Source organism: Silurus aristotelis (assembly GCF_946808225.1).
Source record: "Silurus aristotelis genome assembly, chromosome: 3".
Classification (NCBI taxonomy): Eukaryota; Metazoa; Chordata; class Actinopteri; order Siluriformes; family Siluridae; genus Silurus; species Silurus aristotelis.
The window spans coordinates 18,921,203-18,943,747 of NC_139576.1; the positions used below are offsets into that span (position 1 = coordinate 18,921,203).

At 38.0% G+C, this 22,545-nt stretch overlaps 2 protein-coding genes across 2 annotated transcripts; one reads left to right on the forward strand and one right to left on the reverse strand.

Moving 5' to 3' along the window:
- The first annotated feature begins 1,062 nt into the window (after window positions 1-1,062).
- On the forward strand, window positions 1,063-22,258 carry gtf2f2b (general transcription factor IIF, polypeptide 2b). The gene is made up of 8 exons (XM_083536529.1): window positions 1,063-1,263; window positions 1,384-1,457; window positions 1,569-1,587; window positions 1,910-2,054; window positions 19,065-19,146; window positions 19,224-19,323; window positions 19,401-19,544; window positions 21,964-22,258. The coding sequence occupies exons 1-8, from the start codon at window positions 1,195-1,197 to the stop codon at window positions 22,099-22,101; spliced, it is 771 nt and encodes a 256-aa protein (XP_083392655.1). The 5' UTR covers window positions 1,063-1,194; the 3' UTR covers window positions 22,102-22,258.
- On the reverse strand, window positions 6,934-8,424 carry kctd4 (potassium channel tetramerization domain containing 4). Its single transcript, XM_083536528.1, has one exon. It carries the CDS (start codon window positions 8,228-8,230, stop codon window positions 7,454-7,456), a length of 777 nt encoding a protein of 258 aa, XP_083392654.1. The 5' UTR covers window positions 8,231-8,424; the 3' UTR covers window positions 6,934-7,453.
- Window positions 22,259-22,545: the final 287 nt, after the last annotated feature.

Here is a 22,545-nt window from a genome sequence, read left to right on the forward strand (position 1 = left end):
TTATTGACCATAATTGTTTAATATACTTACAAATACATCACAAATTCATATGTCATCTCTAGGAAAAATTTAGGATTAAATGGGTTAAAGTAAGATATGCGCATGTCTACCCCCTGGTGGCTGAAGTGAAACTAAAGCGCAGTAAACGGCCTGCTAGTTTTCAGTAGCCTTCAATTCAGCATGAATGAATAGTTTGAATAGTGAAAAGGTTTGATGCAGATGCAAATATAAATTTAACTTAATAACTTTTTTATTAAATAATGTAAATATGAAACTACTCCTTTTTATTATTATTATTTCCTGGACAATATGCAATCCATTTTTTACCATCCTGCAAACAAGTGATGTAAATTGTTTGTGTGTGAGATCCATTTGGGTTTGAGATTTGATTTAGCAAGTGTGTTAAATCTGAATCACACAAACTCGCAGGTGGTTCTGTTGCATTGGATGTAGATAAGATTTACTTTATCTTCAGTAAATCACTTGAATTGCAAATCAAAATGAATTTCTAAATGTAAAAGCTAGAAAAATACTAAACAGACATTCTTTTTGCTAATAGTCTGCTGAAGTATTTGCTTTAATTAAAAAAAGAACATATATTTATACAAATGAGGCTCATGAAATTAATTATCTAGACTTTTGATTAGGTTTAATAAAAAAAGAATTTGACTGAAACACACTCTCAAGAGAAAGACTACAATTGTACAATTTGTCAGAATATGATTGATGTATTGTTCAATTCAGGCATAAATCCAGACAAATGAACATTTTAAGGACTTCTGTAATATCCTTCTAATGTGATGAGCATGTAACATTTTCTGAATGCAGTCCATCACAATGTGGCTTGACAATGTTATGTGGCTGAGCCGAGTAGGCAGGACTAAAAGTTTTTGAGTTTTGGAAAATATTTCAGTTTAAGAGATGTCATGTTGAATACAATTTACTAAACAAATGCAAAAGCTTCCATATTTAGTTTTGTGTCATGCTGAAGCTTTTAAAATATAAGCACGTGTGACTGTGGAACAGTTTTGACCACTAGGTGTCAGTATATATACACTGCACTTTTGGGCTATGTTTCAAACGCATGAGCCTGGATCATTGCTATATAATCAACTTTACCCCGAGTGACCACCGGGTTTTTATTTATTGGAGCACACATTTCCTCGTTAGACAATATCCGAGTCTGCAGCAGCCATGACTGATAAAGGCCGCGACGTCGATTTAACCAGAGCCAAACAAAACACTGGCGTTTGGCTAGTGAAGGTTCATTGTTTAGATTTTTCAAAACGTACATTAAGTTAAAATATGCACTGCTGTACTAGTGAGCATATACAAGAAATGGTCTAAATAAAAATGTTGGAATCCTGATGTTTTCTCTATTAGATTCCTAAATATTTGGCCCAACAGTGGGGAAAAGCATCTGGACGAGGAGAAGTTGGCAAACTAAAAATAACTAAGTAAGCATCATCTGCCTTATACATAATATATTAAATACTGTATTTGATTTGAGATCATTCAAACAAATTTTCCCCCCAAACCTCATTTTCTTTTTGTTTCATCTCTGCAAGACAACAAGGAAAAACAATGGTGAGTATAAAACCAGCTTTCAGTGATTATTTAAAGCCACTGTCTGTGAAATGTATAACAAATAATAAATTGATGGGCAGCTAAGCACAAAGTTTCATTGGTCATATATATTGGTATGTAGTGTATGTCTGCAATTACAATGAAATGATGTGAAAAGTATGGCTTCAGGAAAAGAGTGACAGTTTTTGCAATTTGCTGTAACTGGTCATTTATGGTGTAGGAGCAGCCTTTTAGACTGTGACCATAAAGCCTAGGAAAATGCATTTTTACTGTGCAACAGAATAAGGCAGGGTTACTTATGGCCTTACTTACTGTATTTAAGGTGTCATTCAATCTGAATGAAGAGCTAAGTGTGGTTGAACATTCAGGAGAGAAGGCCATGTCAGTGCGAGCACCCAGAGAGCATCCATTCACTATGCAGGCTGTGGGGGGTCAGACCCTGGCCGTCTTCACAGAGAACTCCTCAGGTGAGCTTTGACATCAAACACTTCTGATGGAAAAGAGGAGTCTGTCAGAAACTTGAAATCTCTTTGCTACTTTAATAAAATCTACAATAGAAAGGAAAGATTCACCTTGGAAGGCCTCCATATCAATATTTTACATTTGTTATTCCATATAATTTTTGGTTGAAACTTCAACTTCAACATTCGCCTATTTGCACTTTGTTTTTCAAAATTGTCTTGTGTTGTCTTCGATGTTAACCAGCCACTCATTGATAGATATATCGCTGTATATCGCAAAATAATCCTGAAAGCTGGACTTTACTGATCAGTCGATCATAAAAATGACATTAAAAAAAAGTGAGAAGAGGAACTTATTTTATAGTTCACTAGAATGTTTTCCTTGATAAATAATATTATATGTCTGCACTACTAATGTACTTAATCTGCCAACAAATCAGCATTCAGAATCTCTGAACACATATTGCATGCCAAATATATTTTAATATATATTCAAAAATGGTGGGGTTTTTTTGTTTTTGTTTTAAGCATGCAAGCTGTTTGGCTGAAGCTCAGAATAGTGTTCTTGAAATGCCTCCAAAAGCCCAATAATATCTGTCCATTTATAGTACAATGTGATGCACCTAAACATATTTTGAAGTTTTAGATGCAGGCAATCTGACAAATCTTGCAAACAAAAATTTATTTCCCCAGTCTTTAATCTTTAGTCCAAACCTGTAGTTTAATGAAGCATATCTTTTGTCTTTGTCTGTGTTTAGAATTATTATAACACCACAAACATTTTTGTTACTGTTCATTGTTAACAATGTCGAGAATTTCTATTTCAGTGATGCATGTGGTGATGCATGATTTAGCAGTAAGGGCTTATTTATTCATAAATAGCCAATGACTGAAAGCAAAAGCAACAAAATGTGGAATTTAAGCTCAAGTTCTCTTTGTTCTCATTGCTTATGAATATTTTTTGCAGCCGTCTGCCTAGCTTTTGCAAGCCGCAGGTATTGATTAAGTGGTTGCTAAGCAACAGGTTAGCCACCGAAGTTGGCAATGAATAGAGGCTCTCGCTTCAGTTAAAAGCTTTCTCTGGCCTATGGGGGTGGTAAGGGAGGGGGAATATTTTTCAAGGCAAGTTATGAATTGAAGTAGTTCAGGGTGAAAAAACACTTCAACAAATGGTACAGTATATAAATGCTCAAAGCTGGCATTTTAAGAATTTCTCTAAGAATTCAAATGTGTACATTTTACTCTTTTTATTTTTTTTAATTGTTTTTATGCACAGAAAAATATACAAAACATGTTACAGCAAAGAAAGTAGAAAGCAACATTCTCCTTTACAACTGAATGATTTTGAATTAACCGAATAGATTTAGCTTGGACTATAATGTTATTTTTGTGATATATACCAAACTATTCACTGGGTCTCTTATTATTAAAGAAGGGAGCATTTAAAGCTTTTGAAGATGTAAAATGATATTATACTATAGCTTTTTGTTGTGTAGCTGACAAATCTTAGCTTTTGCGTCGTAAGAAAAGTTTCCTTACATAGATCTCATGAAGTATGTATTTGTATAAAAAATAAATCATAGCTGTTGAACCTGACACGGCTTCACCATTAAAATCTTGTTGTAAATGTGCACTGTACACACAGCCTTTTCTTGGAGAGGATCGAAGCTAGAATAGTTCCAGACTAGTCGTCTCAAGATAATAATTAATCTGACTGCTGAGCATTGGATAAGAGCCCCAGGCTCCAAATTTAGTTGGAATTTTAAATCGCATAAATGTGTTTTTTGCAGCATTTGGAAAAAGAGGAAACGACTGTTTTTAGCAGTGAGATTCCTTCCCAAAGTAAACCGGCTGTGTGGTTTAAGGGTTTTGTGTGTGTGTGTGTGTGTGTGTGTGTGTGTGTGTGTGTGTGTGTGTGTGTGTGTTGAGTGAGTGAGTGGTGGTGAATGAACGTGCCTCAAAGGCTTTAATAAGGTGTCACAGTCAAATGTGAGATGGTGCTTGTTAACAGCCTTACTTCTCACCCAGTGACAGGCTGGAAAGTCAACTTTCCTTGACTCACGTAGGCGTATATAGTCAGTTGCCAGGTCAGGCTGGAGCAAAAAGCAGAATGCTGAAGCATGCACGTGCATTGAAAGGTGTTTCATGATTATAGTACTTATATAAAACAGCAGGTATTATGAACTGAATCCATAAAAAGTCATAAATGATGCTGCACATGGAAAAACAGAGCCGACCTGAAAGGAATATAATAGTCGGATGACCAAGATAATTAGTGTAGAAGGTGAGGCTTAAGTTGGCTCTCTTTTCACAGTCATTTTCTCAGTTTTTCTGTGTTTGGAGAATGGTGTTAGCCTGAAGCATGTTTTAAAGAGGTAAATATGAGTCACAGTAGCTGATTAGAGACTGTATTAGCGTATAGCCAGCTATAGTGCCAGGATTGTCGCTGTCCACTTGTGTAGGAGTTACAGCTACTGATCATTTATACAGCTCTTAATTATAAACAACAACAACAAAAAAAACAGTATATTTAGCGTTGTAGCTGTTAAATGGTTGAATGTGTCAGTGTGTGGTTGATTTCTGAAGGTGATGTGTCTTGATCATGATGAAAGTATAATTAAGTATAAGCTAGTAAGATCATTATGCGTTCAGGAATTCATCATTTCCATTTAAAATTCATTTCTCTATAAGCCGTATCTTGAGCTTAATTAACACACGCAGAGGAAGTTTAATCATTATGAAGTTGAGAAGTTTGATTTTGCTTAATTGTGAGGGTTTTCTTTTTTTTCTTCGCACCCAGCTATTCTCACCCATCTAGCACGTCACATTATTAATGCAAAACGCTCTGTTTAAGATTCTCTTTAAGATTCCGGTTTCTCTGGTGTTAAGCTTTGACAGCCAACAATTCTCTTTCTTTTAGTAATTTCTCGTTTTGAAGGAATGCTATACTAGAAGACCTCTAATATGTATTTCTGTAAAAGCCAGAAAGCTACATTTTATTTCTGCTCATAAAGAGGCTCGGTTTGTTTATCTATTGTGATTATAGTGAGATGAAAGCTTTTCTTGACATAATTGACATGCAAATTCATGTGTTGATATTCATCCCTGGCTAATTGAGAAATGCACAGTTTATTATTACACCTCTGTGTAAGATACTTTACAAGACCTTGCTACTGAGTGGGCAGGCTTTTTGAGTTTCCTAAGCTTGGTTAGACTACATTCAATTCTAACGCACTAGGAATTTGAAGCAAATGTATTAGTTTGGCACAGGAGAGTGGCCTTCAAATGCCTGAGTGATGTGTGAGTGTTTTATTAGAATATATTCTTTTATCTTTCTTTGTTGATTGTGATATGTCTGCATCCTTGGTGTAACTCTGTGCTATATAAATAAAAGTATAGTATTAAAAAGGAATAAATGACTGGTGAACAAAAATAATAGTGTGGTGATTGGCTGACATTTGTACATTACTAATATGTAAATTTATGGAAAGAACTCAAATCATATCTCCAACCTGACTGTGCCTCATTCTACAGGTGTAAATGTGTTCGAGATCCGTCAAGGTTATTTGCAAACTTGATTTCACATGGTATCTTGACTGATTAATTATTATACCGATGTTAGTCATGTCGCCCCTGGAACACTTAATAAGAATCAGTGGGCTTTTGTTGTAATGTAGGAGTATTGCCTGGCAGCAAATGGATGTGAGACTAACCCATGAATATTTGAGCAGTTAATGGCTGTTACATCTGAAATAAATGCACACAACCTCCCCCTGCCCACACCGCAAGGTGTTTGTTGCCCTAATGCCTGTGGGTTAGAGCTGCATCATCAGTCATGGATAAGGGCTAATAAGCCCCACAGTCTCTCATCAAAAATGAATGACCCTTATCTGCAATTAAAAATGAAACCCAGTTTGATGTTCTCACAACAAACTGTGGGGATGGGAATGATTCTGTCTTCTAAAGTGTCAACTATTCATTGTGACTCATTAGCAGAAGATGAGTGCAGGACTGATTCTATGGAAACAGATGTATTTTTGTGTGTGGAGATGCAGTCTGCCTTGTTGTGGGTGTATCCATATGTCCAAAGTTACTTCATTTAAAAATGACTGGCATTCGTCTGTAATCGAATTCACACAGGCATCAACCAAATGTATTAATCAACATTCACTAGTATTTTTATTTGCTTGATATTCAAAGCTGTATGTATATGAATATCCTTCATAACTACCAAGCTATATCAAGTTGCATTGCTCATTTTGTATTTTATGGTGGCAGAAGAAAATATGAAACAGTTATGTTATTTTGTCACGCATGAATAAATTGATAAAATAATGACAAAGAAAATATGTTTGATAGAACAAGCATGTTGAAAGCTCCTTGATAAGGTAACAGTGAATGTGATCTATTTGTGTATGGCTGGTTGTGCTTAATAAGAGTTTTTGTAGAGATACTTGTTCTGTCACAAAGTAAAAGCTTGCTGCATTTAAAATGGGATCAGTGCTTGAGGAGAAATTTTATAATTATTGAAAAATGGCCCTCTGTTTTTAGGTCATACAAAATATTGCACACTTATTTAGGGCACAACGTAGTCTCTGTGTTCAATTATATTTAGGAATTGAGCTTTACATTTGTCCATATTGAACCCATGCAACCCTATACATGAATATTCAAAGCCTTTAAAAAAGATTATATGTATATATATATATATATATATATATATACATACATACATACATACATATACACACTGCCATTATATTACTGTTAAAATTTGAAACCAGTCTAACCAAATCTACTGACCTGTTAAAAAAATGTTAAATATAACAAGCAATAAGTACAAATAAACTCATTCATTCAATAAATAAGGCATATAGTACAATTGACTATTTATACTTTTTATTTTGCAAAACATTTACAGATTCGGAATAAAAGTAGCTGTCAACTGTATTTTTTCACAACACAAGCAATTACAACATTTGCTCCCAAAGGGGAATTATTTATCCATGCATTTTTTTATTTCAACCTGTTGATCAGACATCACAGTGCCTGTGTACCCTGTTCTAAATCTGTTCTGAGCCTGAATCAATTCCTCTTATTTGAAAAAATTCTGTAAAGGTTTTCTATAATACAGTGCAGTTCAGAAACCATTATCCATATGCTCATTGTCTTGCTGTATATAAAAAAAAAAGTTAGTTTGTGTCAAATAACATTAAACATTATAAGCAAGAAGAAAACACAATACATAAAACCTCTTTTGACTTCTCAAGGCTGGTTAGTAGGAGCTGGAGGAATGCAGAAGCAGCATAACTTGCAAAATGTTTTTTTGTAAATACAGTGCAGGTCCTGTGCCGATGGCTGGAAACATCAAAGTAGGTTGATGGGTACGTTTGTGCTGGATTGGGTCACTTGACAAAGTGCAGAGCCTCACATTGCACTACTGATCCCCGGCTACTGTCCAGGCAGGTGAGCAGCCGAAAACCAGCTCTAAGAGCCATCATGACCGTTTCAAGCTTGAGTGTCTCCAGAGTGCACAGAAAGGTGCTGTCCTCCTTGAGCACCAGACGTGAACCCTGCTCAGACTTGATGAAGTGCCGGAACTGGATGATATTAGATGAAACCACAAACTCCTCAGGGAAGCCATCCAGGCGACTCTTGGAGATCTGTACCAGGCGTGATTTGACTTTCTCGATGAAGGTTGCATTGCTGCAGTAGACTTTGAGGCCGTGTGAGCGCTCGTGGCTATCGGTCACCTCAAGGAAGGCAGGCTCGCGTTGACCTGCCTGTTGCTGCTCCCACTCTTGCAGGGCCTGGGCCAGTTCACTCAGCCTGTAGAAGTCGGCTTCGCGGCGCAAAAGTGCCAGTTCCTTGAAGTCATCTGGCAGAATCAGCTCTCCGGTCCTCAGGAAATTCAAAATGTGACGGAAAACAGGCCCATCACGATCAATAAACGTATTGCCCATGGAGTCTACATGCTGCACGGCTTTCTTACCACTGACAAGCTCTTCAAGTAGAGAGCCAGGGTGTTTGGCTAGAGTTTGCCGCTGTGCTGCATATAAGTAGCCCCCCACATTGAGGGTGATGGTGCCCGAGGAGGGCTTCTTAAAGCTCTTGCTGGGTTGCAGCAAGTCCGGATTGATCTGCCTTAGCTCGCTTTCCATCCTTCTGAGATTCCATTCCATGCCGTTTCCTGAGCCCAGCCTGATAGTGTGTGGGGGGAGGAGCGTGGTTTTGTGTGTGCGGGCGAGCAAGCAAATAGCAGCGGCACTGGCATGGAGCACGGGAGCACTAAGCCCTGCCAGCAAGTGCCAGAGCCTTTCGCAGCCACACAAACACACATATACAAGAGCACGCAAGCACGGTCACAAACGATTACAGTCTCACAGGAGGAGGAGGAGGGCTGTTAAGGGTGGTTTTGTCTGCGTCAGTGGAGAAGGGGAGCGAGGAGAGCGAGGGAGAGAAAGAAGGAGAAAGAGAAAGGGTGCCTTAGCGAGAGTGCACGTGCAGCCCTGCCTCCCCTTCACAGCCTGGATTTAATCACCTCTCCACTCCAATGTGCTCCTCCGCTCTGGTTAGGCAATTAGCACTTATTTGGCTCTGATCAAAGAGATCATCAGCCGGACAGCAGCTTGTGAACTTGGTGGACTTGTCATAAGCTTAGTTTAATTTATACTGGGTGTAAACTGAGCCAGTGGAAATAGGGAGTATATTAATTTTTATAGTTTTCACACATTTTATTCCTCTTTTGTCAGTCTTCTCCTTCAGAGGGCCATCTGTTCTTATTGTGTACTTGTAGTGACTATTGGCAGCTTTATAAATAAACCCGGCCAGATCGAGAACAGCGCATTGGCATGTTTATGTAAATGACTTGTTTCTCATCTTTCAGAATGCATAATTGTATCCAATGCAGCATGCACTTTAAGATTTAGACTTTAAGATGCCTAAAGGGGAAATCTTCTTTAAGATGCTTGTATACATTCTAGTGAGAAATTTAAATGCTGGCACACAGATTATGAGGTAAGGTAGAGGCTTTGATTCATAACTATTCTCTGGCTGAGAAAGTGTTTGGCACATAATTGACCTCAGGCTGCCACAGAATATATTACAAAAGAGATACACACTGTCATTAGCCCATGAAAACACTTCCAGGGTTAAGACTCAATATTTTTTTTGTGATATTAGCATAAGAATGTGGGCTGACAATAACAGACAGCCTAAGCAACGTCTGTTTGTCGCTAAGGAGACATGCCTTTTATACAGACCGTTGTGTTAATGTGTCTCTGGCATCGTTCTCTGCACTTAGCCATCATGGCATTTCCGTCAGCTGTGTCTGTTAACAATGACATCTTGTCAGTCAGTTCAGATAATCTTTTTGCCCTGGGTCAGGGGAGCTTAGCTCTTTGACATTGGCATGACAGTAGTGTGCTGTTTGAGAATAGCACCAAGCTCGTTTTTCTAGACAAGGGTAGAAGGAATAATTAACATTTTGCCGTTTATAATAATGTAAAATTTAAACTATGGATAATGGTTTTAGTCAGATCTTAAGTCTACTTTACCCAATTATAAGTAACTGTAATCTTTTGATCACTTAGTAATAAACAGCTTTAGTTTTAGGGCATGCATCTTAAGAGCTCTAAGTTGTCGAAGAAATAGCATGTCTCAAGTGCCTTTTTGCATCTTTATAGGAGATCAAGTTACAGTCTGCATTTCTCAAAGGAGACTTTGCAGTTTAATAGGAAAACTGTTCATACATTTACAAGCAGTTTAAATAGAGCGTTAAAGAGAGACTTGGGACAGGAACTGATATAGAAAAGCTGAAAAATCATGATGGTGTAATAATTTAGATAAACAATGGATATAAAATGTCTACACACCCTTATAAAATTGCAGGCTTTTAAATGTCAGGAATAACAACTTAAATGTCAGACTTGTTACATCTTTAATGTGATCTTTCAACAAACATAAATCCACAGAAAAGGGAAAAAAAATGTAATTATTGGGAAACTTTTACACCCTGATAGCATAAGTTTGCACACCCCTCCCAATCAATACTTTGCGGGAGCATCTTTTGACTTTATAGATACTTAAAAGTTAGAATACATTTTTTTTAAACATCTACATTTTGGAATTTTACCCCATCTATTGCAAAAAAAAGTTCAAGGTACTTCAAATTGCGAGGAGATCTTGTGTGTGCTGCTTTTGTTCGGTCATTGTTAGGATTGTCTCTGAGCTGGCTATGACTGAGAGTCTCATCTCACTTATTTTTGTTTAGTTTTCTCCAATACGGATCCTGGAATATCAGTCACACAGACACCCGGGCATGTATGAAAGATATCCAAAGTTTAATAATGGAGAAAATGCATATATAGACCTCAGTGACGACTATGGGACTATTGCATTGCATATTAGTTCATGATGGACAATAACATTTTGTAGAAGGTCATTCTGTTCTTGGCACAAATGTACCATCATAAAAATGACAGTCGAAGCATGGCAATATGCAATGGAAGATAATAGGAAGTCATCACACAAACTGGGTAAATTACTCCTGGTAGACTAACCGAATAAGAGTTTTGGAATATTAACTAACATTGCCACTTTTTATTCTAAAAGAATTTTATAATTTTATAATGGAAGCCTGGCTCAAGGTCAGGAGGAAAAGGAGGAGGATTAATTGGGCACAGAGAAGCGACCGTGCCAACATGATTCAGTTATGTCGAACCTGTACTCTCTCAATTCTCGTAAATGCCAGGTACCCTCGTTTGATAGAAGAGACCTTGAGAAAATAAAGGAATATGTAATCTTTCAGAGACAGTTTGCAAAACAGTACTGAAATCGGGTCGCCATGGAGTTTTTACGCCATAGGTTTTCGATGTGATTGAGGTCTGGGCTCTGGCTGGGCCATTCCAGGACTTTGATCATCCTTTTCTGAAGCAATGTCCTCCTTGATTTTAATGTGTGCTTTGGGTCATTGTCATGTAAAAATGTGAAATTTCTCTTAACCTTCAGCTTTTGGACAGAGGACAGAAGATTTGGTGCCAAAGTATCTTGGTATTTGGAGTTATTCATTTTCCCATCTATCTTGACAAGTGCCCTTGGCCCAACTGAAGAGAAGCAGCCCCAAAGCATAATGCTACCCTCACCATGCTTCACTGTCTGTATGGTGTTCTTTTGATGATTTACTGTATTGGCTTTGTGCCAAACAAACCATTTAGAATTATGTCTAAAAAGTTGATATTTTGTCTCGTCAAACCATAACACATTTTCCCACATGGTTTTGGGTGACTGAAAGAATCTTATGGCATAATTCAGATGGGCGTGCATATTCTTCTTTGTAAGAACTGGCTTCTATCTTACCACCCTACTGCACAGCCAAGACCTCTTCAGGATGTAGGAGATGATAGTTGCATGCAAGGACTGACCAGTACCTGCCAGAAATTCCAGTGATTCCTTCAGTGTTGCTGTTGGCCTTTTGGTAGCCTCTCTGATAAGTTTTCTCCTAGTACTCTCATCATTTTGAAGGATCATGCTGCTCTTCACAATGTCTTTGTGGGGACACATTTTCTCCTCTTATTGATGTTTTTGACAGTATTCCATAGTACTGTACATTTAGTATATTTTTTTTTATATATTTTAAAAACGTGCTATTTCTTTCTAAAATTACTGAAAATATTGATACTCCTACTCACCAATACATGTACTGTAGGTATCTGAAACAAGGCATCTGTGTGCATACGGTCAGAGTACACTAGAGAAAAAGGAGTTGTCCGAGAAACTGTATGAGTAGAGACAGTCCACAGATTGAAACATTAATAATGCAGTGTGTAATACTCAGCAGTGCAGACATATTTCTTGCAATCATATAGTATTTGAAATTATTACATAGAGGAATGAGAAATAAAAAATTACATTGTATTGTTTGAGATATATGAGCCACATCACTGTTTGACATCCATTTTTTAATTAAAGTTGGACATTGTCCTAATTTTTTTTCCTTTTTTTCCCCCATTTACATACAAGCTCAGTTATGTTTGTGGATTTAGAGAAAGCGTATGACAGGGTGCCAAGAGAGGAGTTGTGGTATTGAAGTCAGGTGTGTCAGAGAAGTATGTGAGGGTGGTATGAGGACAGTGTGACGGCAGTAAAGTGTGCGGTAGGAACGACAGACTGGTTTAAGGTGGAAGTTGGACTGCATCAAGGATCGGCTCTAAACCCTTTCCTGTTTGCAGTGGTGATGGACCGGTTGACGGACGAGGTCAGACAGGAGTCTCCCTGGACTATGATGTTTGCAGATGATATTGTGATTTGTGGTGAGAGTAGGGAGCAGGTTGAGAAGAGCCTAGAGAGCTGGAGGTACGTGCTGGAGAGAAGGGAAATGAAAGTCAGTAGGAGTAAGACAGAATACATGTGTGTGATTGAGAGGGAGGGCAGTGGAGTGGTGCGGTTGCAGGGAGGAGAGGTGGCGAAGGTGGAGGAGTTCAGGTACCTGGGGTCAACAGTGCAAAGTAATGGAGAGTGTGTCAGAGAAGTGAAGAAAAGAGTGCAGGCAGGGTGGAGTGGATGGAGAAGAGTGGCAGGAGTGATTTGTGATAGAAGAGTATCTGCGAGAGTGAAAGGGAAAGTTTATAGGACTGTGGTGAGACCTGCGATGGTTTAAAAACAGTGGCATTGAGTAAAAGACAGGAGGCGGAGCTGGAGGTAGCAGAGCTGAAGATGTTGAGGTTTTCGTTAGGAGTGATGACGATGGACAGGGTTAAAAATTAGTTTATTAGAGGGTCAGCGCATGTAGGACGTTTTGGAGACAAGGTGAGGGAGGTTGAGGGACGTTTTGGAGACAAGGCGTGATTGAGATGGTTTGGACATGTTCAGAGGAGGGACATGGGGTATATCAGTTGGAGAATGCTGAGGATGGAGCCACCAGGAGAAAGAAAAGAGAAAGACCAAGGAGGAGGTTTATGAAAGTAGGGAGGGAAGACATGCAGGGTTGAAAGAGGCAGATGTAGAGGACAGGGGGTATTGAGACAGATGATCCGCTGCGGCGACCCCTAATGGGAGAAGCCGAAAGAAGACGACGACATACAAGCTTAGTTATGTTGCTAAGATGAATACGAAGTGAACAGACTTTAGTAGAAGGGCTTTAGTCTAGTTTAAGTAAATTTGAGTGGATTTTTATTATGGTGCTATTGATACATGATACATGATATTCCAAAAGGCTATTTTGAGCACTTGTGTAGTTAACAGCAGCATAGTGTTTGTTATAAATAAGATTCTAGATTCATAAGATAAGATTCATTTAGAAATGCCAACACAGGATGAATGTGCTGCTTTACAACACAGCCACTACGAACAGTCTTACAGCTTATGCATTCATTCATTTATTAATATTTAGGCAATCTATCCTGAACCAAGTTGTAGTGGATCTGAAGCCTTTCCCAGGAACACTCAGCTTAAGCTAGGAATACACTCTGAACCCATGTGCTTGTGCACAATTATACCTAGGGGCAATTTCCAGTACCCTTTCTACCTACCTACATGTTTTTTGTAGGTGGGAGGAAACCAGCACACCAAAAATCAATGAAGAACATGTTACTGGCAAACCAAACAGCTGTATTCACCAGTTGAACACAATCATTTTGTCACATTTAAAGCACATAATTAGCATTTTAAACAGAATTAGATTGTGTACTGAAAATGTGTACAAGTCCCTTACTATCTATACATTGGTTTAGTGCTTTTCTATTTGGCAATTTTTTTGTTATAGTGTGTTTTTATGCCTCTAACTGATTATTGGGGCATTGTGTTTTTGGAGTTATCTATCAGTCTATCTATGCATTTGTCTGCTTTTTTGAGAACAATTGGTTGAATGTTTGTAGAATTTATGTGGAGTTCTCACAGTTACCAGCAGATGAACTGAGTAGGTTTTAGAATTGACTTAAACATCAAGGTCAAATGTTTAAAACAGTTTTTTCTTTCGGCCTCCTTTCGGTATCAAGTTTATTTTAAGGTATTTCAGGCATATATAAAAAGTTACAAGAAGGATTAGACTTTTGTAAGAGGCATCACTGTATCTACTTGCTTCATTCAATTCTAGATATTTTTTTCTGTAACAGTATATTTGTATCCCACCTCTGCTAAAGCACACTAAATGTTCAGCTTTTATGAAAGGTCTGATGGTTTAACAGTATGTACAGCCCATTTGACCATGCATTTATTAGCTTTTGTTTACAAAAGGCCTTTTAAAAAACACTAGTAAGATAGACATGCTTAATGCAGAGAGGCACTTGATTCTGACTTTCACAATAAATGTAAATTTATGCTCTCTACCTTGCATATGCAAATTCTGTATATTAAAATGTAGGATCCTGTGCCATTCTAAATATTACCCTAGATTTTAACATGTAGATTGTAACAACTCATTAGAGCTGCGTTTAATTACAGCTGTCGGGATGATGTTATCAAGTCACTGTGTATTGTGATAGATTTCACAATGCATATCATGAATATAAATATAATAACCTTTTGAATAAAAAAACAAAAACACAAAAACGTAGTGGAAAAAGTTCTTCTTAAGATCTTAAGTTCTTTCCTCACTACTTTGTCTTAAAACTGAATACATGCGTGACCAGATGTCACTAATTTTTTTAAGGGTAATTGATGATAATTATAGTCCACAGTCACTGTTTGTCATGCCAAGATTTTCTATAAATGGTAACGCTGTTAAATTATTCATAGTTTGCTGAGGTGTAAGATAAATCTCTTGATTGGCAGTTGTTGGAGAAAAGAATTTTACATGAGACATTTGCCATTTGAAACTGCAAATTACAGTTGACTGTCATTGCATAACATGGAGGTGGTGGGTGGCAACGAGTTAAGACGTTCTAAAGAAAATGTCACGCAGATGATAAAGATTGCCTCCACCTTTTCCAACTGAGATCACTCTGATGCCTGTTGAGTTTCACAACAGTGTTTCTTTCATAAACCCTCTCCACATTTCCAGTTCTATATGATGGTTGATACCCTGCCTTCTCCTCAGCATCTACCAAGTTTGATATTTAAACACAAGAGAGCAATATTCACAGTTAAAAGTGGGTGCCAAAAACAATCCAAAGTGAGAAATTGTCTCTCAGATTATTTTGCAGGGCATAAATATCCCACTGAAAAATTCATCACAAAGCTGTGTGTGCAATATTTAGTACAAAAGGATGAATTCGCTCATGGGGATGATGGGGAAGATGCCTTAGATTGCTCTGTAATAATCCGTTTTTGCAGTAATATGCAAATTGACTGAGAAGTCTGGGGATTCATGGCACTGTTGCACACAGGTTGGTATAAGTGGGGGTTGAGAAAGTGAGAAAGAGAGACTGTTTGTGTAGATAACTCAGGATGTTTTGAGCCCTAGCAGTGCAGAGAGGATTGTAACCTGCGAGGGGGCGGAAGATTGACCTCTAACCATGCCAACATCTCAGCAGCCCACAGCCTACTCCACCCCCAACTCCATTCAGTGTGGATGTGAATGCCTTCTGCTACATAACTGGAGGCTTCATGAATAGCCTTTTTTTTCCTCCCCAAATCCGAAGCACATAGCCTCTTGTGCCACTGAACCATGTGTTCCTGTGAGGCAAATGGATGCTTCAAAATGGAAGTGGGTGTATTTTATTAAGTCAGTCCAATAAGTACCTCTGGACCCATCAGTCAGTAATTGCTAATAATTGTGTACAAGACCAATGATGGATTTTGTGGGTGAAATTGTGATTCTGTTAAAAGGTTTTCTATTCGACTAGAGAGCCCTCAAAACCATGTCCTTTAGTGGTATTGTTTTACAAAGGATTGCTTATTTTTATTAAATATAAAGGCTCACAAGACCACACAGTGTAGCAGGTAAGTAGATAAGGACTTCACACTTATTATATACATATATATAATATCAGAGGTGGCAAAAGTACACCTCTTTAACTTAAATAGAAGTAGAGATACTCGTTTTAAAATACTCAGGTAAAAGTTGAAGTAATGGCTCTGAATGGGCTCTGACATGTACTTAACTAAAGAGTAGCCATTATTGCTACTTGTTTTAGTGTCATGATGGTAACTGGACCTCACGTCCTATTAATAATAGGGCTGTCAATCAGATTAAAATGTTTAATCATGATTAAGGGAATGATTATCATGAGTTAACTCACGATCAATAGCAACTTTCAACACACATTTTAATCTGTTCTAAATATACCCTTAATTAATACTTTTTAAGTTTTTAATAATCCAACATGAGCATGGACAAATATTGATGCTTTATGCAGATGTATGTAAATAAGTAGACATGTTATGTCTACTTATTTATCTGCACTATTTGCCCGATTGCTATTTTTTGCACTTCTGGTAGATGCCAAACTGGATTTTGTTGCTATGTACCTGTACTATGCAATGACAATAAAGTTCTATCTATCTATCTATTAGTGAAACTATATTTAACAGAGAGCATGAAGACAAAATATTTTTTTAAATGTTTTAAAACATTATGGTTTTCACACGGATGGTTAATGAGGTGATACTGGAGAAACTACCGTATAACATTTATAGGGATTAACTAATCAGAGAATATTTGTTTTCGATCTGAATTTGTTTATATAAAATATTATTATGCTTGTGAGGCAAATCACTAAGATTCAGATTGTTTTATTTGTATTTTTGAAAAGAGATGACCAGACTGTAGAGAGCACACCCTTTCTCTTTTCTTTATTTTACAAAAGCACAGCATTTTGTTATTGAGTGTATACATATAAAAGTAGACCCTTTACAGATTCGATTGATGTATGGTTCTTATCTGTACGATCACAAAAGACAGTAATTCAAGTTCATTTCAGTGTAATGAGGGGAAAAAAGGCACAAAATGACCTCAGCGGGATTGTGTGTATCTGCAAGAGTGAAAAGGAAAGTTTATAGGACTGTGGTGAGACCTGAGGAGATTTATGGATTAGAGACAGTGGCATTGAGTAAAAGACAGGAGGTGGAGCTGGAGGTAGCAGAGCTGAAGATGTTGAGATTTTCGTTGGGAGTGGCGACGATGGACAGGATTAGAAATGAGTTTATAAGAGGGACAGCGCATGTAGGACGTTTTGGAGACAAGGTGAGGGAGGTGAGATTGAGATGGTTTGGACATGTGCAGAGGAGGGACATGGGGTATATCGGTAGGAGAATGCTGAGGATGGAGCCACCAGGAGGGAGGAAAAGAGGAAAGCCAAAGAGGAGGTTTATGGATGTGGTGAAGGAAGACATGCAAGTGGTTAGGGTGAAAGGAGGCAGATGTACAGGACGGGGGGGGGTATGGAGACAGACAATCCGCTGTGGCGACCCCTAATGGGAGAAGCCGAAAGAAGAAGAAGCAGTAAAAGATAACACAAGTTGACACAACATCCAAAAGGTCAACAAAAGACCCTACAACAACATCAAAGGACCTGCAGGCCTCACTTTCCTCAGTTAAGGTCAGTGTTCATGACTCCACGATAAGAAAGAGACTGAGCAACAATTGTCTGCATGGCAGAGCTCCAAGATGAAAACCGCTGCTGAGCAAAAAGAACATTTAAGGCTCGTCTCAGTTTTGCCAGAAAACATCCTAATGATCCCCAAGACTTTTGGGAAAATACTCTGTGGGCTGACGAGACAAAAGTTGAATATTTTGAAAGGTGTGTGTCCCATTACGTCTGGCGTAAAAGTAACACCGCATTTCAGAAAAAGAACATCATACCAACAGTAAAAAATGGTGGTGGTAGTGTGATGGTCTGGGACTGTTATGCTGCTTCAGGACCTGGAAGACTTGCTGTGATAAATGGAACCATGAATTCTGCTGTTTACCAAAAAACTGTTTGCTGTTTACCGGCCATCTGTTTGTGACTTCAAGCTGAAGCGAACTTGGGTTCTGATACAAAACACACCAGCAAGTCCACCTCTGAATGGCTGAAGAAAAACAAAATGAAGACTTTGGAGTGGCCTAGTCAAAGTACTGACCTGAATCCTATTGAGATGCTGTGGCATGACCTTAAAAAGGTGGTTCATGGTCGGAAACCCTCCAATGTGGCTGAATTACAACAATTCTGCATAGATGATTGGACCAAAACTCCTCCACAGCGCTGTAACAGACTCATTGCAAGTTATCGCAAACACTTGATTGCAGTTGTTGCTGCTAAGGGTGGCCCAACCAGTTATTAGGTTTAGGGGCAAACACCTTTTATACACATGGATTTTGTTTTCCCTCAATAATAAAAAACCTTCATTTAAAAACTGCATATTGTGTTCACTTGTGTTCTCTTTTACTAATAATAAAATTAGTTTGATGATCTGAAACATTAAAGTGTGACAAACATGCAAAAAAATTAAGAAATCAGGAAAGGGCAAACACTCCATCCAGACAGACAAACAGACAGACAGGAAAGAAAACTGATTATCCAACATTGACAGGTCTATATACTTTCACTCTTGCAATCAGTGAAAATATATAGGCCTGTAGATGTTGAATAATGATCAGTCTTATTTAGACAATGACAGCAAATGCAGGCAGCAAAGAGCTAAGGAATAAAATGGATTTCTAAGTTCAGGGAGACTCAGTAGATTACATTTATCCCTTGTTTGTCAGACCATTAGTAATAAAACTGCAAAATGTAAGTATTGAGTCAGAGAAAGTACCAGCCTAAACCACATGATTGCAAATGTCAAGTTGAATTTTGAATAGAGGTTGTATGCCAACACTACAATTGAGGGTTCTTGTTTCTGAAAAGAATTACACTGCGTTGTTCGGTACTTCGCTACCTAATTTGATCAAGTGGCACTATGGATTCATGCTACAAGTAGATGTTAAAATCTGCAGAGCTTTCTGGCAAATGTAATGACTGGTTTTGTTTATATTAAGTCATAATCTAGTTATTGTATGTTTAATGCATATGTTGTTTAATATATAAGTATTATTTATATGCATTTTTATGCATGAATAAATTTAAAATGGTGGTGTTCTTTTTTTCTGCTTCAAAGACCAGGTTACACTTGAAGGCATGGTGGTACAACGTGCTGAATGCAGACCTGCAGTCAGTGAGAGCTACATGAAGTTAAAGAAGTGAGGACACACAGTGGTGAATAAAAAAAACAGTGTTCAGTATTTAAACGTTAGTAACATAAACCTGTTGTTTGCAGACTACAGATTGAGGAATCCATGAAGCCACTCCGGCTGTCTCAGCAGCTGGAGAAAGCAATTACCACCAATTACAAACCTGTATCTAATCACACCTATAATGTTAGTGTTCTTCTGTATTTTCATCATTGTGTTTATCTCTGTTTTGCACTTAATTACATAAATTTTCTTGCCTGCAGGTGGAATATGAGAAGAAAAAGAAAGAAGAAGGCAAGAGAGCCAGAGCTGACAAACAGAAAGTACTGGAAATGCTCTTCTCTGCTTTCGAGAAACACCAGTATTACAACATTAAGGATTTGGTGGAGATCACCAAGCAACCTGTGGTGAGTCACGATGTTCTTGAATCAGCCATACCCATGTGGCTCAACAAATATGTTGAAAAATAATGATCTAAACCTTGGGGGGGGGGGTTGGACTCCAATAGCAAGTCACAGTTGTGGAAATGTAACCTTCTACCTTGTGTAATACACCTGGTGCAAAGTAAATGCAATGCAGGAGAAAATAAAACAAAGCTTTATTGGGTAGTAGCCTCCAGGATATGAATTTGACCCTGAGTAATAGGATCGAATCCTCACATTAATTCCTATCGAAGATTCTTTCAAAGAAGAGCTGATTTATAATGTAAGCAATTAATATGCACATTAATATTCTGTATCTATAGATACAGGTTTCTACCTCTGTGCAAACAGAACAGCTCTTTTTATGGATGTGAGCCTGTGGTTGGTGTAGGTAGTTTAAAAATGTCTCAAAATAGTTTCCTGTTTTGTAACACTGGGCAGCGATTTAATTGGGTTTGGAATCTGACCTCTGGATGAGCTGCTTGCTTTGAATTTATGCATGAGAGTTCCAAATTTCAGAATCCAATTCACCCTTCGTGTGCTGGTTTAGTGTGCTATTCTACTGATGGTCAGTATTAAAGCACAGCAATCTACAAATGCTTAATTTTGAGTGACCACAAGTATGGCAAAAGATTTGTTAGTAGTATAATCCAATTCATTCATCTTCAATTACTGCTTTATTTTGTGGTTGGGGCTGAGGTAGATCTAGTACTTGTTGGTAATACACCCTGGATGTGACATCGGTCTACCACTGGGCTGCATTCATTTAATTCAAATTAATAAGAAAATAAAAAGATTTTGCAAAACAGTAGATTTTCATGTGTGAAATTACAGCTTGACAAATATATCATGTTATTACGAGGCACTGAGATATTCAGACGTGACATTTGTGTCATAATGTAATGCACTTTGACTTCAGAACAGCGCTTTTCCTCAGGTGGGCTTTGTACTGCTCTCTGATTGCATTATCATTGTTAAGGGTTCTTGCCGTTCTCAAGTATACTGTAACTACCACATAAATACTGTCTCAGTTTGTTCTCCCAGTTTTTGCTTGCGTGGCAAACCAAAAAAATTGACCGAATGACCGCTCGTATATCAAAAAACTTGTATGTTAGGGCACTCGTATGTCGAGGTACCACTGTACTCCAATCAGGCATAACTTCATGGCCACCAAACAGACATAACATAATGACCACCTGCATAACATTGTGTTGGTCCACCTTTTGCTGCCAAAACAGCCCTGATCAGTCAAGCATTAACAGCACTCATTTCTTCAGCAATTTGAGCTACGGAAGCTTGTCTGTTGGATTGGAGCACACGGGCCAACCTTCGCTCCCCACGTGCATCAATGAGCTTTGTCTGTCTGTCTATCGATCTATAGATAGATAGATACTGAATTTGAGGACAAAATGTTTACTTCCTGCATAATATATCCCACCCTCACACAGGTGCCATGATGAAGAGATAGTGTTATTTATTTCACTGGTCATAATCATTATGCCCAGTTGGTGTACAATACTTAAGGCCATAGTAGCTGCATTACCTTTGCTTTGTTTTTAGTACAGTGAATACTGAATGATTGTTTAGATGAATGAACCAACTTGCTTTGCCCCTTCAGGATTAAGAAAAAGGATGACTGGCATTTTTTTTTTATTTTGTTTTACAGAAATCTGAATTAATCTAACCCACTCATTGAGTTGTTTTAAATTATTTAAAAAAAATCGACAATTTAAATTACACTTAAAACAGCAGCTTAAAACAGTTTCTGAGCATTAAGGAAATAAGCCAAGCAGCTTGTTTGTTCCAATAAACTCCTGTTAGAGTGCATATCTGACCGCCTATTTCTGTAGGTGACTTTTCTGTGGGATCCCAGTCCTGACAGGCACTTCTAGTTCAAGAATCCATCAGACAAAATGGCAGCAAAAATCCATACAGAGATGCGAGATGAGAAAAATGCCTCACTATTAAAAGAATTTGTGGAGGATTCTGAGAAAATTCTAAATGTAGGGCTATATCAAATCTGCACAAAACGTTTTCTTGCATGGTTTGTATCTAAAGCTTATGTTTCCTTAATTGTTACAAAGGGAATTTTTAACAATCATTCAAAAAACAAACCCAGACTGCAGCGTTCACATATCACTTCAGGGGTTTTCATGTAAAAACTTGTTGCCATGGTGACAGAATGACATTACTTCAAGCACCAGATATCACCAGTTCTTAGGCACGTGACCAGCTGCAGACCAGCTGTTTTGACTTTAGTAACCTTATGAGGGGGCACAGATTTATAGATGCTGAAAGGACATGATCATTATTGTAACTTTTTGTTAACCAGCTGCTTGATTACTGCATTATTTTTATTGTTAACAAATGACCCTTAATCTTAAACAAGTTCAAACATTCCTAGATTTACCTGAAAGAAATTCTGCGGGAGATTGGAGTTTACAATCCCAGAGGACCTCACAAAAGCACCTGGGAGCTGAAACAAGAGTATCGACACTACCAGGAGGGAGAAAACGAAGAAGAAGAAGAAAAGATGGTTTAACATATTCAATGACATGGCTGTATTTATACAATAATGAGAATTTATTACTAATTTCTTGTCAGTTAATTGAATAACGTTGGAAAATTGGAATATTTCTTTTGTTTGTGTGAAATGAGAGGGCTTCAACAGAAATCGAAATAAATGTGTCTATGCTTAATACTTTTTGTATTTGGTTAAACTGCTATTCAACATGGCAGAATGCCTAATTAACTGTCTATTAGTGTTATAGGTTAGAGGTTGACCGATTAATCGGCATCGACCGATTGTGCCGCAAAAAATTGTAGGCCGATTATTACGCAGTCTGTTTACGCATCTGACAGAACAAACTGTGCGTGTAGGTTCTGCGCCTGCTTGAGAGAACATACCCCCCCTCTCATACAAGCAGGTGGCAGTAGTCTGTACTCGGCATCCAAACAGGGAAACCGGAAGCGCTGCAAATAAATA